Source organism: Watersipora subatra, chromosome 1, assembly GCF_963576615.1.
Source record: "Watersipora subatra chromosome 1, tzWatSuba1.1, whole genome shotgun sequence".
Taxonomy (NCBI): Eukaryota; Metazoa; Bryozoa; class Gymnolaemata; order Cheilostomatida; family Watersiporidae; genus Watersipora; species Watersipora subatra.
In genome coordinates, this window is record NC_088708.1 from 75,547,617 (window position 1) to 75,566,078 (window position 18,462).

Genomic DNA, 18,462 nt, shown 5'->3' on the forward strand with positions numbered 1-18,462 from the left:
ACTTATATTCATAGAGCTAACTTAAACGAAACGTCTATGCTTAATTCATAGAGTCACAAATGTTAGTGTTACACAAATGTTTGACTCCGAATATGATTTTCAATCCAGAAATATTATTTGGGCTACTCATCGGTTACCTTAGAAAATTGATGCTGTGTGTTTGCTGCGGAATGTACATTCATCGGCGACACTGAACGAGCTTTGTAGGAATATAAAACGTGATACGAGAATGACAGAATATGACGGTTAGAAATTGTTTATTAATACGCACCGAGTTTATTATTGTTTGTGTATTTCTTTTTCTTTTACCAACCATATCACAAAAACACACGCGAACGTATATGAGAAACATCACGTATAGGGCTTTCAAATACTGACGTTATTTTTGTAAGATGTCATGTTTATTACAAAGATAAGTGTTGGGACATTACAATGGATAGCCAGTGAATTACATGGCAAATGATATTGGCTATGTCATTATACATAGCTGGTTCTTTATGGAATAATTACAGATTACTTTTACTTGCTTAATGTATAATTCCAAGATAATACTTTTGCTAACAGCTATCTATACATGTATATACTTGGGATGTCTCTTACCAATTCATTGTAAACTCAGTACAGGAATAAAGAACATTACTGTGAGAACACAACATATTATTGGCGACAAGGATATGATTGGCGGCGGGGACACTCTTCAGCTGGACATTCTACACTTCAGCTCTACTCTAGATTTTCCCTACAATGTCTACTCAAACTGAGCAACTGATTCAACTGCTGACTCAACAGATGGCTCTTCAAAGAGAACAAATGGAGCAGTAAAAGGAGCAGATGGGACAGCAGAGGCGGCAGCAGGGAGAGCAGTTGGAGCAGCAAAGAGCAGCTGGAGCAGCAGAAAGAAGAAAATAGACGGCTGATCGAACTGTTAACGCAAAAGACCGAAATAAAAGCAGGAGGAACTACTCCTAATTTTACTGCTTTTAACTTAAATACAGAGCTGTGGACAGACTATTTACCGCGCTTCAGGACATTCATAGGAGCCAATTCTATTACTGAAGACTGAGTTCCACAGATATTTCTAACCAATCGATCAAAAGCCATTTACAAACAATTAACTGATTGATCAAATCAACAAACTCCAAAGAAAGAAGTCAACAAACTGACATTGGAAGATATTGAGAACTACATGACTCAATATAACCCTAGAACTTTCATTGTTAGAGAAAGATATCGTTACTGGAGCAATATGGAAAGAAATCCAGGAGACAATTCAAGAGCTAGCAGCAAGAATAAGATATGATGCTACAACTTGTGACTCTGCAAGTATTACCGATGCACAAGATGAAGCTTTACGTACAAGATGCATCTGCTCAATCGGGAATGAAGCAATACTTAAAGCACTATTCAAATTGAAAGATGAAGACCTTACTTTTGCCAGAGCTATCCAAATTGCTATGGAAATGGAGCAAGTAGCAAAAGTGGCAAAGGAAATAATCTATGGTGCAGCAAATCCTGTCAAGGTGGTAAACAAGAAGACGACAACTTAAAACCGTCAACATCTGCAGATCAACAGAAATGCTACCAATGTGGAAAATCTAACCACAAATCTATCGAATGCAGATATAAGAAATCTACCTGCTATTACTGTAAACTTACAGAAAATCTAGAAGTCGCCTGCCGTAAAAAGCAGAAAGGTGCTAAGCCTCTGGACTTAGTGAAGGTCGTCAAAACCGTCAACACTAATCCACAGCTACATGTCAACCTTGAATTACAAGGTCACGCAATGACCTTGGAAGTGGACACTGGAGCCAACTTAAGCCAAGGAGCCAAGGACAACTTCATATCCTTGGACAACTGGAGGAAAATGGGGAGCCCTACACTCAAAACTTCAGAAGTTCATTATGAGTCTGCAACAAAAGACAAGATCGACATACTACGAGTCTGTGTCGTCAAAACAAAGTTAGATTCACATCAACATGAGAAGCAATTATATTTTGCCGTAAGCAAAATACTAAGTCTCAACCTTCTAGGAAGAAATGGTATTCGACAGCTTGGAATCTCAGTTGATGGATTAATCAACCAATGTCAATCGCAGAAGATTAAGCACTTAGTTCAAAGCAAACAGATGCAGGACAAACAATCAACTAAAACAGTTCATCATTACACAGTTGGAACATCATGCTATGCTTTATACTGTGGACCCAAAAGAGTTAAAAAGCCTAAATGGGTGGAAGCTGTTGTTATCAAGGTATTTGGCAGCAGAACGCTCAATGTTAGAGTACTACCCAGAGGGCCAACCTGGAAGAGACATCTGGAACAGCTTTGTCCTAGACATGCTTCACCAGAAGATACCGAGCCACCTGCCGAAATACCAACCACTCCAAGCAATCTTCCCCAATCGCAACTATTGCCTACAGCTACAGTACCAAAGCCGAAAAGACGAAATCCAAGATTACCTGATGGCAATGAATACAACAGGGACAATCCCAGATGCTCTAAGAGACAAGCTAATCGCTGAAGTCACCCATACAACTTCAAGCTAACAGGGAAGTGTTGGGACATTACAATGGATAGCCGGTGCATTACATGGCAAATGATATCGGCTATATCATTATACATAGCTGATTATTTATGGAATAATTACAGATTACTTTTACTTGCTTAATGTATAATTCCAGGACAATACTTTTGCTAACAGCTATCTATACATATATATACTTGGGATGTCTCTTACCAATTCATTGTAAACTTAGTACAAGAATAAAGAACATTACAGTGAGAACACAACAATAAGCCTGCATAAACTTTACACATTATTGCTTGTTTGGATGAGCAGCTCACAGGTGTGTAACGTTTTGGTTGTTACAGTTAATAAGCTGCGGGTATAAGCTGTGTCAGCTGAAATATACCAGCTCTGCTGATCGAACAGCTTTCAAAACAGTCAAAGAGTTCACTCAAGGAAGTTGCATTTTAGATATTGTGAACATGCTTTGCAACTTCACCGTTCAATAGCTAAGTATATGGCTTGCTCATCAGCCGCTGGACATACATCGGTAGATAAGGGCTGCCACAGCCCGCAACCACCTCATCACCGGCATCAGCCAAGGCTCACACATCCAAGCTATTTCAAGCAGCTTGGTAAATCAGCTAGCGTCGTGGCTACATTGGCAGATTGAGTGCAAGGTCTCAAGATAGCATGTAATAAAGGATTCTAATACCAATGATAACAAATCAGTTGCAAAACTACCCTGCTCAAAATTACAAACTTTCGGGAAAAAAGCAGTAACTACAGCAATCTTAGAAAGATGAAGCTTTACGCTCACTTATCCTCGCAAACAGTTACCCACTATGTTTTATTACATCAGAAAATGTAGTTGGATAACTCTCAAGGATCTGCTAATTAGGACACAATGACGATATATAGATGACTAATTAAGCTTTGCAACGGTTAGTCGGAGCTCCACAACCTCTGGCACTCAGTTAGGTTCCTTTTGCTGCAAAGGACAAATTTAACACTAGTTTATGATGGTGAGGATGAAGGCATTCTGAAGGTAGCTGTTTTTAGTGAATTGACTCCCAAAGTAGCTTGTATTTGACTGCACGAAGAAGCCTGCAAATGCTGATAAGTTCACTTTGCTCATACAATCGTTGAAGCATTGAAGATGCACAGGCTGTTTGCTGAGGCCAGAAAAAGTGGTGCGCGGAATAGTCAGTTTTCAGAAATACTTCAAGGTATTACTACAAGAACAGACAATAGAGATTGAGCGATTAAACAATTGATTGCTCGCGTAAAATTAATTATTGATCTCTGAATACTTCCATTCAGCTTTAAGGCAGGTTTTAAAGTAGCACTCAGCATTTTTGGGATTTAGAGACATTTGTTGTGATGAAAATAAATAATAAAAACAGTGAATTTCTAGAAACGCAAATAAGTTTTTGCTAGTCGCAGACCTGCTTAGTATAGGAGACACAGTCGAGGCGCCATCACCAGCTTACAGCAGAAAAAATAAAAAGCCCAACCAGTAATCATTATGACATAATGTAACAATGCTGGTTCATAATATATCAACTCATAACCCATCATGCAAGCCTGCAAAAGCAGTTGAATTTTGTGGCAACTTCTGAAAAATAGAAACACATTTTCATTTGCCCGAATATAGTTAAAATGGTATTCTAAAGCAATGCATATACAGTCAAACATGGATAACTCGAACTTCAAGGGACCGAGCAAAAGTGTTCGAATTATCAGAGCGTTCAAGTTATCAGAGCACTGTCACAAGTCCATATATATACTTATGTATTAGTAGATACATGTACATATACAAACTATAATATAAATCAAAAGCACAAATGGCTTGTTTCAAATTAAATGCTTCTAATGTAAAGTTTATGTTATTGCCAGGACGTTTTTCAGATTGACATTGGCAAAACTTGATTGTTGTTGAAATGCTCAAAAGAAAAGACACTTTTTTCTTTTGGGGTTTTACCCACGATCAATTTTGCCGTTTTTTCTTGAAGTTTATGCAGATTACCTTACTTTACCTGGGATTCGTTAAGAGCAACACTCCGAGGCAGTTCAATTAGAAGTTTTACGAGGTTTTACGGTACATTCTATATCACTCACGCTTTTTTAATAGATACTTATTGAATGTACACACGTATTCTGTGTTTAGGTCAAACGATGAATAGTTTTTTTGTAGCTCAGGCAACGTATACGTTTAATTACAAGAATTTTTAAGACGATTTAAACATTCAACATTCCGACGTTGATTCAACACGGAATCAACGTCGGAAACTATTCATCACGGGCTAGCTGGGTTACGCCACGCACTCAAGGATTTTCGCCACGCACATACAAAACAAAAACAACATGCGATTTTTGTTTTGTATGTGCGTGGCGAAAATCCTTGCACGCGTGCCCCGGCTAGCCCGTGCTATTCATCGTATCGCAGTATAAATCAAATTTCACCAAACTTTTAGAAAAGTCGTTGACAAAAATATTTTGCCGATGGTGGTAATAACGACGCTTATGAATTACGAAAAGATGAAGTTTACCTCTATGGCTTTGAATAAAGTGATTTTCTAAAGCGATAACAACCGTTTCGGTAGCCGTTGGGCAAAAAAACAGTTCGAATTAACAGTGTTGAGTTCGAGTTATCTATAGCAATTTATCATTACGTGGGAACGGACCAAAGGAAATGTTCGAATTAACCATGTGTTCGAGCCATCCGTGGACGAGTTATCCATGTTTGACTGTATTCTAAAATAGATATTTGAAGTGGTTATGAACATTTGCACAAGTTTTCCCTAAATTTTAAGGGATCTCGTTAAAATTTAATAAGATTTTTTTGTACTGCGTCGCTGGTTTGAGTCAATGGAAAAACTAGACCTTGTGTTTATGTCAACAGCCAGCAATTCTGGTGACATGAGAATAAATTACTCTCATGTCACTGGAATTTAAGCTAACTGTTGATAAACCCTTGAAGTCAGCTCACATTTTGAACATGCGTAAAAGTCTCAAGACAGAGCGCTGCACACCTAGGTCAGCATTGTGTTGCTGCTTTAGCATCTTGGTCAGCATTGTCTAGCTGCTTTAGCACCTTGGTCAGCATTGTGTAGCTGCTTTGGCACCTTGTTCAGCATTGTATAGCTGCTTTGGTACCTTGGTCAGCATTGTGCAGAAGCTTTGGCACCTTGGTCAGCATTGTATAGCTGCTTTGGCACCTTGGTCAGCATTGTATAGCTGCTTTGGCGCCTTGGTCAGCATTGTGTAGCTGCTTTAGCACCTTGGCCAGCATTGCGTAGTTGCTTTGGCACCTTGGTCAACATTGTGTAGCTGTTTTGGCACCTTGGTCAGCATTGTATAGCTGCTTTGGCACCTTGGTCAGCATTGTTTAGCTGCTTTGGCACCTTGGTCAGAATTGTGTAGCTGCTTTGGCACCTTGGTCAGCATTGTGTAGCTGCTTTGGCACCTTGTTCAGCATTGTATAGCTGCTTTGGTACCTTGGTCAGCATTGTGCAGATGCTTTGGCACCTTGGTCAGCATTGTATAGCTGCTTTGGCACCTTGGTCAGCATTGTATAGCTGCTTTGGCGCCTTGGTCAGCATTGTGTAGCTGCTTTAGCACCTTGGCCAGCATTGCGTAGCTGCTTTGGCACCTTGGTCAACATTGTGTAGCTGTTTTGGCACCTTGGTCAGCATTGTATAGCTGCTTTGGCACCTTGGTCAGCATTGTTTAGCTGCTTTGGCACCTTGGTCAGAATTGTGTAGCTGCTTTGGCACCTTGGTCAGCATTTTGTAGCTGCTTTGGCACCTTGTTCAGCATTGTATAGCTGCTTTGGCACCTTGGTCAGCATTGTATAGCTGCTTTGGCACCTTGGTCAGCATTGCGTAGCTGCTTTGGAACCTTGGTCAGCATTGTGTAGCTGCTTTGGCACCTTGGTCAGCATTGTGTAGCTGCTTTGGCACCTTGTTCAGCATTGTGTAGCTGCTTTGGCACCTTAGTCAGCATTGTATAGCTGCTTTGGCACCTTGGTCAGCATTGTGTAGTTGCTTTGGCACCTTGGTCAGCATTGTGTAGCTGCTTTAGCACCTTGGTCAGCATTGTGTAGCTGCTTTGGCACCTTGGTCAGCATTGTGTAGCTGCTTTGGCACCTTGATCAGCATTGTGTAGCTGCTTTAGTTCTTTGGTCCGCATTGTGTAGTTGCTTTGGCACCTTGGTCAGCATTGTGTAGCTGCTTTGGCACCTTGGTCAGCATTGTGTAGCTGCTTTGGCACCTTGGTCAGCATTGTGTAGCTGCTTTGGCACCTTGATCAGCATTGTGTAGCTGCTTTAGTTCTTTGGTCCGCATTGTGTAGTTGCTTTGGCACCTTGGTCAGCATTGTGTAGCTGCTTTGGCACCTTGGTCAGCATTGTGTAGCTGCTTTGGCACCTTGGTCAGCATTGTGTAGCTGCTTTAGCACCTTGGTCCGCATTGTGTAGCTGCTTTTGCACCTTGGTCAGCATTGTGTAGCTGCTTTGGCACCTTGGTCAGCATTGTATAGCTGCTTTGGCACCTTGGTCAGCATTGTATAGCTGCTTTGGCACCTTGGTCAGCATTGTGTAGCTGCTTTGGCACCTTGGTCAGCATTGTATAGCTGCTTTGGCACCTTGGTTAGCATTGTGTAGATGCTTTGGTGCTAGCCAGACAGACAGCAGAGCAGTCTGAACCTAAGCGTGGATAGTTGCAGGCTGACCAATACAGCCACGGTTTATGTCATCACTCTCCATTAAATTGTTGAGTTTGGTGCCCATTCAACAACTGTCTGTCTCACATCAAAACAAAAATCGTCTCATTATCGAACAAAATCTATAAATGTATAAACCACTCATGAATTTCAGTGAGAACAAACGTCAACTCAGTAGCTGTGTATATATTGAGTATATACTGTATATATTGGGTATATACTGTATATATTGGGATGCTTTCAGTTCATTTCAAGGTCGAAAGACAAAGAGTCCACATTTGTTTCAGGACTCATTTTATTCATTTTGAACCCTCGACTTTGATTTGCCTTACGAAGGATTCAGTTAGTTTCGTATTTTACGATTCATTTTAGCAAATGTGTTTATTTCAGTTCATTACAAACTATTTCTCTCTGTTTTCGTCATAAAAAATTTTCATCAATTTCTGGTTAAAGAGCTACCTTCTCTATTAACAGAAATTTTTCAAATTTCAGGAGCATTGAGGTAAACCTGTTAGCATGATTTCATTTTGTGTTCGACAAAAAATTGTACGTAAAATGAAAGCAAACACGCTGGCAAATGGCTTTAAACTCTTTCGCTCATTTTGATAATTGCTTAAATAAGTTCCTCATCAACAAAATAGCATTCTGTTTAAAGAACACTTTCTATTATTATAGTGTTCAGCAGCGATGCCACGAGTGTCACACTTGTTCCCTGCAACATCTGTTCTAGGACCTTTTTGCCTGAGACACTGGTAAGATCAATCGCTTCTGTTCTATGATGCTTCTAGATGCTATGATTTTCAATTCCAAACAAAGTTTTATCTGCTGTTTGTAATAGAGTGTTTTGCATATACAATATATTATATGTATTCATGTGTTGCGGTGCCTACACATTCCTCAGCTTGTGAGCCTTCTAAAAAGCACAAACCTACTATAATAGTACTGGTGAATCTTTTAGTTTACGATAGAATATACTGTATGTATGTTGTCGGTACCAAAAGTACTGAAGTGTTACCTTATACTTTTCAAACTAAGTACATAGTTTGGCATGTTTATGTCATAGTGAACTCGTTTGATGTATGCCTTTACTTTTTTGTTTGGTTTGGCATTATTTAGTTTTAAATATTTTACTCTTGTCTGCCTTATGAATTGTAGTCTACTGCAAGTTAATGATTTAGTAACAAACCGGTTTAACAAACATATTCTTAGGTGAAACATGAAAGAATTTGTGCCAAGTCAAAGACAAGAAAAGTATTTCAATCTGGCAAACAGAGAGCAGCTGGCTCAGATATACCCTTGTCTAGTGTCTTGAAATCTACAGCTCAGCCGCAGCCTAAGGTATTTTTATAGCAGAAATATTGCTCTGCTCAGTTATCCAGCAGGTTACATATATGTACATGTACTATAATATTAAATAAAAAGCACTTGGCTGTTAGTTGATCATCAGGTGATAATGCTCTATATAATTTGATATAGAAAGTTTTCACCCGATGAGAGCATGTACATATTTTATATATGTATAATAGTATATATTTTTTTTTTCAAAGTTTGTGTCTGTGTTTGTCCAGCTATAGCAATTAAAATTTTGGGATTTAAAATTCTGCAGTGTGATGGATTCGAACCCACAGGGATTGTAATCACAAGAATCCACGCACTCTACCACTGAGCTAATACAAGATATATTGATCAAAGGCACTATCATATACCATATAGGGTATGCACACGCTCAATGACGTATTATTTGAGCATTACACCCACGCGTTACGATGCCCCTGTTATGAAATATTTTTCGCCTATTTCTAGGTAACATGATCCTTTTCCGTTATCTTTTCGTCAGGGTGAATTTGTTCTGCCACACGATATTAATAATTTCTCTCGAAATTAAAATTTGGCGCTTTGTGTACTGATTATGTACGTTATTAAGAGATATACGTTGCTCGCCGTGGCAAGTTTAGCGGTATCCGTTACAGTAAAAACAGGCAAATGATAAAATTTTTGTTAAAAGTTTGACGTTTGCTAAAATACATACTAAAACTTCCTTCAAGTATGTGTTTAGTGAGCTAAATTCATTCAAGTTAGATTCAGCGTTTTTGTTACACGTCTGTCGAAGGTAAGAACTCTCCACGTAGTACATTGTAATGTTATATTATCTTGCAGATCATAACCACAAAATGCACTAAAATCGTTGTAGGTACCCATAGTTACTAAGGTTGACATAGTATTTTGTTACTATTTTTTAATGATTATGATTTTTACCAGGTGATTGCATTAGATAATTACTATGGGTTTCGATACCACTCTATGTATGTCTATAGCCTTCGATATTTTCACATGCCAACACTGAAACTAACTAAAATCTTATAACTGCATACCAAATAATTATTTATCGTAATCGTAGCAAAACAGACTATATTTAGCCATATTTTACTTGTTAATGATTTCACAGTTACATTCAAACACCCATACCTTTTTATTTTTCCTCCTAATATATTTTAACGAAACACTTCTTTCAACTTATGAAATCTAAAACTTGCAGTTGTTTGAAAAAATTTAAAAAACTTTACAGTTGTTTTATTTTTTTCTAAATTTATTCAAACTGCTCATGATACTTTTCTCATGGTATGAAGTTTAAAAGTTAGAATGGTAAATGTTGTATATATTAAATAGAAATAAATTTTCTGTCCAAAAGTTTTTTATTACCCAGGAAACGCCAGGTAGCACAACTAGTATATATATATATATGTGTGTATGTACATATATATATATACGGTTTTTTGTGATGTTAGATAAGATATATTTTATAATAATAAAACAAAAGTATTTTCTTAGACTTTTTATGTATGATATATATAGTATGGTATATAGTACATCAGCCTGAGTAGATGAGGCGGGAGTAAGAGTTGCTACGGATACGGCAGTACACAACAATACCCACCGTAGCCTAATCTATTGATAGATTTTTATGAAACATTCATTGTATTTTAGATATTTTTCTCTTTACTACATGTTTATGCAGTTTATGATGTAAAATAGTAAAAAAGTCATTGTTTTCTAGACTTGGAAAGGACCAAAATTATTTACAGGAGTTAAATGGGTAAATAGTTTCAGATTTTGGACAAGTCACTTTTCGAATAGCCTTCTGGAACGGATTATGGTTAAAAACCGAGGTGTGACAGTATAGAAACACAAACCAATCCAAGCTTAGATCTGTGAGGGATGATAACTTCAATTCTGAATACAGTAATTGTTTTATTTAACTTACTGGCTCACCACGAGACCCATATAATATAAAAAGAGTCTCCTAAGCACAATCTACCATATTCAATACAACATTAAGTTAGATAATAGCTTTGCATAGTATACATGTATGTGTGACACAATTTACTAGAATGAATAGTTATGTTTATCATGAGTTTAACATTGGAAGCAGGTTATTAGATGATAATGTTGAAAAATATTTTTACGTAACGTCTCTATGGAGAGTCAAAGTTGGGTTGTCAAAAGCCAGGAAGAACCAATTGTTTTTAGGACTCACAGTTTACATATGCTGTCAAACAGACAAGCTCTCATCTGCCGTTCATCTGCTAAAAAAATCTTATACATGTGCGGATGTTATGTAACTCCACCGTCGTAGGGTGGCTAAATTTACCTTCCTGATTTGCCAACTTATCCCTGCTCACTGATTGGTCCTTCACTACGGGCGCTCAACACTATGGGGTTCTTGCAAGTTTTCACCATCTATATTATAGTTGCAGATATTATTAGTTATCCAGTTGGCCGATGAGTAAAGTTTCAAGAGTCTCAGTTGTGTGTTATCCTGGCTGACTTACATCCCCTTGCATACTTGATTCATACACTTGTACTAAGGATTTTGCACTCTTTTGGCTGTTACAAAGTAGAACATTTCATTGGCTTGTTAAGTTAAAAGTTAAGACTCTCTTCTCTCAGGATCTCTAAGGCCACAGGTGCTGACAGCAGGTAGTTGAAGTAGTTATGGTCAAGTCATTTCTTTATATTCTCTTTACTATCGCTTACATATTGAATCTGTGCATCTTAATGTAGTAAACAAATATGTTTTTATGTTTCTATAGCCGGATACTGTCACGAAAAAAAATAACTGGAGAGCAAAACATGAGCAGCTAGTCGAAGGGCTAAGAGCAGCGCGTGGTATTAAAAATGCCATAGCAACAGGCAAGCCATTGCCACCTCCACCTCCACCGGCTATTAATCCAGATTATGTGCAATGCCCTTCCTGTCAACGAAGGTAGCCTTAGTTGTGTATTATTTGCCAGCTTTTGTATGGCTTTCATAAAGAGAAATAACGCGCTTTTGTGAGAAATTGTTCCAAAATATATTTTACTTTAAAAGATGTTGCAATGTTTATGTAGTCGAGTCAAGCCTTGGCAAAATTAAAAGGCTTTGTGTTTTTGTTTCAAATTACTCGGTATCATGAGTTTGAAAGCTCGGCTAGTTTATTGTTTTCAACTGGTATTTGCCTGTGCTGTCCCTTTTACAAGTTTAATGAAACTGCAGCCGAGAGACATATCCCTTTTACAGGTTTAATGAAACTTCAGCCGAGAGACATATTCCTTTTACAGGTTTAATGAAACTGCAGCCGAGAGACATATCTCTTTTACAGGTTTAATGAAACTGCAGCCCAGAGACATATTCCTTTTACAGGTTTAATGAAACTGCAGCCGAGAGACATATTCCTTTTACAGGTTTAATGAAACTGCAGCCCAGAGACATATTCCTTTTACAGGTTTAAGGAAACTGCAGCCGAGAGACATATCCCTTTTACAGGTTTAATGAAACTGCAGCCGAGAGACATATCCCTTTTACAGGTTTAATGAAACTGCAGCCGAGAGACATATCCCTTTTACAGGTTTAATGAAACTGCAGCCGAGAGACATATCCCTTTTACAGGTTTAATGAAACTGCAGCCGAGAGACATATTCCTTTTACAGGTTTAATGAAACTGCAGCCGAGAGACATATTCCTTTTTGCAAAGAAAAGAATAAAAGAATTCTGGACAAGAAGGTGATCGATCCAACTGTACAGCGTAGACAAGATGCTAGATCGAAAGTGAGTCTCTATTGAGCTCAGTATAGACTTGAAACCATTACGCCTGATCCAGCTGATATCTCATCTTAAAGTTGCTGTTGTGAGAATAGAAGGTGTTTAGTCAGCTGCAAGTCTCATTGCTAGCGCATTACCACCTCGTTACTGGGCGGTTTGAGTTTGCTTTGTGCATTTGAACTTGTAGTACAAGGCAGCTAAACCTAAAATTCATGGTAGAGAAGCTACTGCCCACGGCCATAACATGCAAGGTAAAGTTTCTTATTTTATCTTTCAAAGGGTCAGGGGTCAGGCATATCTTAATCAAGTCATCGGTTTGAGTCAACTGGATTGGTCGACAACTTTGCAGATATTCAATGATCTTTTTGTTTTTCAACACCAAAGTTGTTTACTGATTGTTGTTTCATGAAGCCTATGGCATAGAAGCGAATGGCTATAGCGCTCCAATGAGAACTGGCCGGTCAGAGAGAAATGACGGATTAAATAATTACAGCGGTTCCTTAGAAAGAAGGAAGCCATCATCAGGAGACAACAGGAAAAAAACAATGACACGTACCAACAACCATGACTTGTCAACAAGAGCGACTGACAGCAGGTAAAACTGACAGTGAGGCTTTTTCAAACGCGTTTTAAAACAACTTAAATAGCTGTGGAGTTATCATCTCACTCAGCTTCACCATCTCCACAATGATGTGAGACAGTAGACTGTGATACTAACTCAGCGAGTCACTCTATTCTAAAGTATATGCAGTATCTTTTATATTTTATAGTTACGGCACCAACACTTCAGCAAGCTCTGGCAGACCTCCATCGGGCTCCTATCAGCATAGGTCAAGAGAAGGTTCAGCTAAATCTGGCTCGGGTGATGCCAGAAACGCAAACTACGGCAGCAATAACTCTCTGAGATCAAACGGAACTTCCAAGTTTTGTCATGATTGCGGGAGTAAATATTGTCGAATAGATGCAAAGTTCTGTTGCGAATGTGGCTGTAAACGACTGGTTTACTGAACAAAGTTGTGCTATCTAGAGAAGTAATATTTATTTCTTTTATATTGAACTTTCAAGGTATTGCATACAATATAGTATTGTAGGTGGATTATTTGTGCAACTCAATCAATCAGAGCTCTTACGCAAGGCAATTCAGCGTGTTTTTCTGTCGATGCTTGTATGACTCTATTTAATCAAATTTTACTTAACTTTCTATCATTTATGTACTGTGATAGACTTTGGAAACATCCGGTGTTTCAATAATATATCCAATATAAAAGTGTCTTTCCGCAGCTGTGTTACATTTTTCCGCAATTTAGGTTGCTCTTAATAAGAGTTATGTTAAGGTACATTAAGATGTTTCATGAGCTCGAAGAGTCTATTGCTTGTATAGCCAGCTAAAGCAAAGACATGCGGATGGAGTTAAAATTCTTTCTATTCATCTTCACCTATAATAGAGAACTTCATAACGTTTGAATAGATTAATATGTTTGCGCTGTATGCCAACCTTCAAGTGCGTAAAAACTATGTGCTTAGCATACTATTTAAAATTGAATTACATTTTAACATTGCTAAAATGTCTTTAGATTGACCATAAATGTTTATTCCAGGGTCCTTCACCTTTTTATACCATGCCTCTATTTACTCAATCCAAAGTTTTATGAACAAAACAGAAAATCAGAAACCATCTACAAATCTGAAATTTGTATATACATAGACTCAGTGTTTGTCTGTTATTTGTCAAGTGTTCAGATAAAGCATTTGAAACTAAAGATTCGCTTCGCATTGGATATGAACTCACAACCCCCAGTTTACCTGAGAGACAAACTAACCACTAAGCCATATGGCCTACTTGCAATTCTAGAAAACAATTGTGCACATTCTTATTATACCTGCCGATATTTAAGGGCCCTCGCTTAAAATATCTGTTTCACACTTCAATTAGTTAACTTTAGAAAAAACATGTGTCCGGACTTCCCCGAATGCTATAAATCTAAATACATATGTACATAAATCTTAGTGTTAGTTTTTTTGTTAAACCCTGTGTCCAGTTACAGCGATTAAGAAGTGCCAATGAAAATTCACACCGCACTGGATTTGATCTTGAGACCTTCAGATCTAGAGGCAGCAAACTTAACCATTATGCTGCACAGAATACAGTGGATTCATTGAGTAATAGTCATTACATTGGTTAAGATACTCACGCTTAAATTATTTGTTCGGAGTTGATAACTAGCTCTGTTAACTTTTATGCGGAACGATTGTTAAGCTGGCCCAAAATGTGGGTATTGTTTTAGTAAAAATTTTAGTAAAGATCTAGCTTTCCAGGTTAATTACTCAATTCATTAGGTAACTATTCTATTACCCGTGCAATGCTGGGCATTTAGCTAGTATTGTATATAGTAATAGTTGTACAACCCGGCGTTGCCCGGGTAATAAAGAAATCTTTGGAGAGAATATTTATTTGTATTTAACATATAACTACATTTACCATTCTAACTTTCAAACTACATATCATGAGAAAAGTGTTTTGTGTAGTTGAAATGAATTAGGAGAAAAAATAAAAACCGCTGTAAAGGTTTTTAAACTTTGTCAAACAACTTTTAATCTTCATATCATGAGGAAAATGTTTTGTGCAGATCAAATAAATTTGAAATAAACAAAACGACTATAAAAAGGTTTAGATGTAAATGTGAAATAATTAGCGAGTAATAGCTAAATTAAGTCAGTTTTGCTATGATTACAATAAAAGATGATTCAGTAATGATACAATTAATACGAATTGAGAAAACAGAAGGAAAATCCTGAATTTGTATAATAAATAATAACAATTCTTGCATAGAAGTGTGTGTGTGCATAAAATATTACTGTTCCACCAGAAGCTATCCTTCAAAACTTCGAATATGACGATACTGGTACCTCTCGATACCGGTTCAAATGCAAAAATGAGATATCGTACTGTCTTTGTCTGACTGAATGGAAAGATAATGTCGAGGCTCTTCCCACAGAAAAAATATAATTGTCAGCGTGATAAGAATTGGCTCTGCCCCATATATAGTAATTAAACCTTACGGATAATATTTCTCAACAGGGGCATCGTAACGCATAGCCGCATTGCTAAAATAATCAGCCTGCGCTATAGCTATAGCTGAAACAACACACATACTTTGGAAAAATATATATATAGAATAAGAAAGAAAATAAACTTATAGCACACAAACTTATAAACATAAACTTATAGCACTAAACTTATATCACACACAGAAATAAACAAACATCATTCAGAAGTTAGATAATAAATAAATTTTTCATTTTTTGTGTGAAAACTTTTTTCTTTTTACCCGTGAACCGCCGGACATTCAGCTAGCCTGAGTATATAGCTCATCCATATTTGTACAAAGCAGTGGATAGAAATAAAAAGCAAATTATTGAATGCCTTGATGCTGGTGTTTGCTGTCAAGTTAGTCAGATTGTGGTTCCACTATAGAGATAAAGCATGCATGGTGTCATCAGTTACTGCACGGCGGTTCCTTCATTTAGTCTTTCACTGCGCCACTATTGACAGCTGACTAGCAGAGATATGCAGTTACAAAAGCTGCCAACTTTCTTATATTCATTAGCTACTGATAAATAGCTGGATGCCGCTTTGGACCAAAACTGGTAGAGGGGTACTTCCTAGAATAAATCTTTAGCCATGGAATCGTTTTCAGCTCTATAAACTCATCTTCAATATTTTCTACTTGTGTCTAGAATGGATTTCTCAATAGGTTCAGGAATGTAGGTCTAGGAATGTAGGTCCTAGAGATGTAGGTTCTAGAGATGTAGGCCCTAGGTTAGGGAAATATTGTTCAAACTCTTCTTTTAATGCCTTGGAATATGTGATGTTCAACTGCAGCCTGTATTTCAATGCTTGCCCACCCACTAACTCCAACAATTTCTGGAAGGAACTGAAGACTCTACCATCTGTCTTGTGCATCTAATTCTCAAGTTTTTGGGTGAACACCTTCATAGCATCCGTCACCTGGACAAGAGTAGTCAACTTCAAAGTATACAGATGCTCAAATATATTAGCCAGGTAAGTCAGTTGCCGCAAAAAGTACTTGTTTAAGCTTGCCTTGAATCTTCTGACCTTTATTTATTAATAGCTTCAGTTCCTTCTTGAGTTTATACATCAGGGCTACAGCATTACCCTTAAAAAGCTAGAGCCTCTTTGCATAAAATAGCAACGCTGTGTATTGTACATTTGTAGTGACACAGAGTTGATCGAATAACTTCGTATTCAGATAACTTCACTTTACACAGCTCACAGCCTAGATCACATAAGCCAGAACATCTTGACATCACGATGTATCATGCAGTGGAGTACTTACTATGCAATCGGTTGTTTCCCTTTTGCACCAGATACTGAAAGTCACGCTTGGCGCATGACGGGCATACCATCTGTGCAAACATCACCGAGAGAGCCTCATGATGTACCTTCAACGTCAAAAAACCAAAGATGTTCTTCTTCAAATTTGCTGCTTTGTTGGTCATCTCAAGGAGCTCACAGAAGAGCATACCTTTTTTAATGGCTCCGCTTGTTGCATACCGTACAAAGCAAATTTGCTGTGTGATTGAAGCAGTATCAGTGGGCTCATCAAAATACATGTAGATATCTAATAAGACCTCTTTGACTTTATTGAAGAGCTCATCTTGTGCCATTTCTGTTATTTTTTTTGTATTGTACTATTTACCAGAGGCACAAGATCCAGCTGCTTCTCAGTTTTTCCACCAACCAAATCATCACCAACCAGATATCAGTTTTCTGTTGCTGAGATAAAGCACTTGTTTAATCGATTTGTGTTCTTTGACTGATTGCTTCATTCTTTGAAAACAGTTTCAATCTCTCCCCACAAGATTTTAATGAATACGTTCCTGGTGAAACTATAGCTTTGATGGTCGCAAAGGTTGGTTGGCCAGAATTTCTTGCAATATTTCACATTGGGCTTTGTTTTCATCTGGTGAGTTTAGTTGTGTAAGTCTATGTTTGATGTAAGCTGGATCAAAGGAATGTTGCTTTGCTGCCACTTTCCTGAAATGCAAGTTTTAATGAAAATAAGGTTTGCACACAGCCCATACGAAACAACTACATGTACCTATATGTGCTATATACTGCATTACACCGCTAAAAAAATTTTCTGTCTGTAATTTCTCTTTCAAGCCTTTTACATAACTTCTCATCAACTGACAGCTGAGTGCTTTCTGGCAACAGGAAGCACTCAGCTGTCCAACAGAAGAATTAGGAATAAAAGTAAAAACCATTGATATTCAAACATATCCAAGTATTTTATTTACTAGCTCTTAGTTTCCAATTCATAGCTTAGTCTTTATACCATTCGCCTTCGTCATGTTAAGTCATATCACTCTGAAATTCTCATTGGCTCAGTTATTTGGATACCTACATGAACAGACAACTCCGTCAATTCTTTTACCAGACCCTATTATTCCGAAAACGTCTCTTGCGGTTCCCTAGAGGCTGCTGACTGCCCTTTGAGAACTCCTGGTTTATCCCTTTGTTGTGTGCCAGGGATAAACCATAACTATGTGTCCCTTGTGCAAAGTGTTACACATGATTTAGCCTGACAGTAGCAACCTACACGTACATTTAAGATGAAGTGGCAGAATTGGGGTGATGAAATGAGAATAATCAATATGACTTCAGTATTAAGGGTTTGCGTTCCAATTCTTTTTTTCACAATTGATTAATGCCTTGCAGAGACTGCAGATATTTGCAATACTGCAAGTAATTGCAGATTTGAATCAGAAACAAAGTAGTCCACACATGCTTCTTATTAGCATTTTACAGTTTATGAGTATATGTAATATATTGTATATCAGCAATTTTATCAAGTAAGACAGAAGAATGTGTTCTGCTTAAAAATCATCACTGACTTCTCTGACTAAAATATCATAGCGTGGTTAAAAGACATTGCTAGAAACAATTAATTAGTTCAAAGGTTGTGACATTCAACCTATAGATCATGCAAGTGTGGGGATTTAACTAGGCTACTAACATCACCTATTTTCATGTTCTTTGAAGGATTGTAACTTGATTTCTTGGAAGCATAAATGAATATCTTGTTGACTCAAATCAAAGCTATGTGTTAAACTCTTGTCGTCTGCTGTCT

At 37.6% G+C, this 18,462-nt stretch overlaps 1 protein-coding gene across 1 annotated transcript; it reads left to right on the forward strand.

The window, feature by feature from the left end:
• Positions 1-189: 189 nt before the first annotated feature.
• Positions 190-13,568, forward strand: LOC137410560 (zinc finger C2HC domain-containing protein 1B-like). The gene is made up of 8 exons (XM_068095996.1): positions 190-245; positions 7,904-7,980; positions 8,438-8,566; positions 11,320-11,492; positions 12,196-12,313; positions 12,495-12,558; positions 12,719-12,902; positions 13,078-13,568. Exons 1-8 carry the CDS (start codon positions 230-232, stop codon positions 13,313-13,315), a joined length of 999 nt encoding a protein of 332 aa, XP_067952097.1. The 5' UTR covers positions 190-229; the 3' UTR covers positions 13,316-13,568.
• Positions 13,569-18,462: the final 4,894 nt, after the last annotated feature.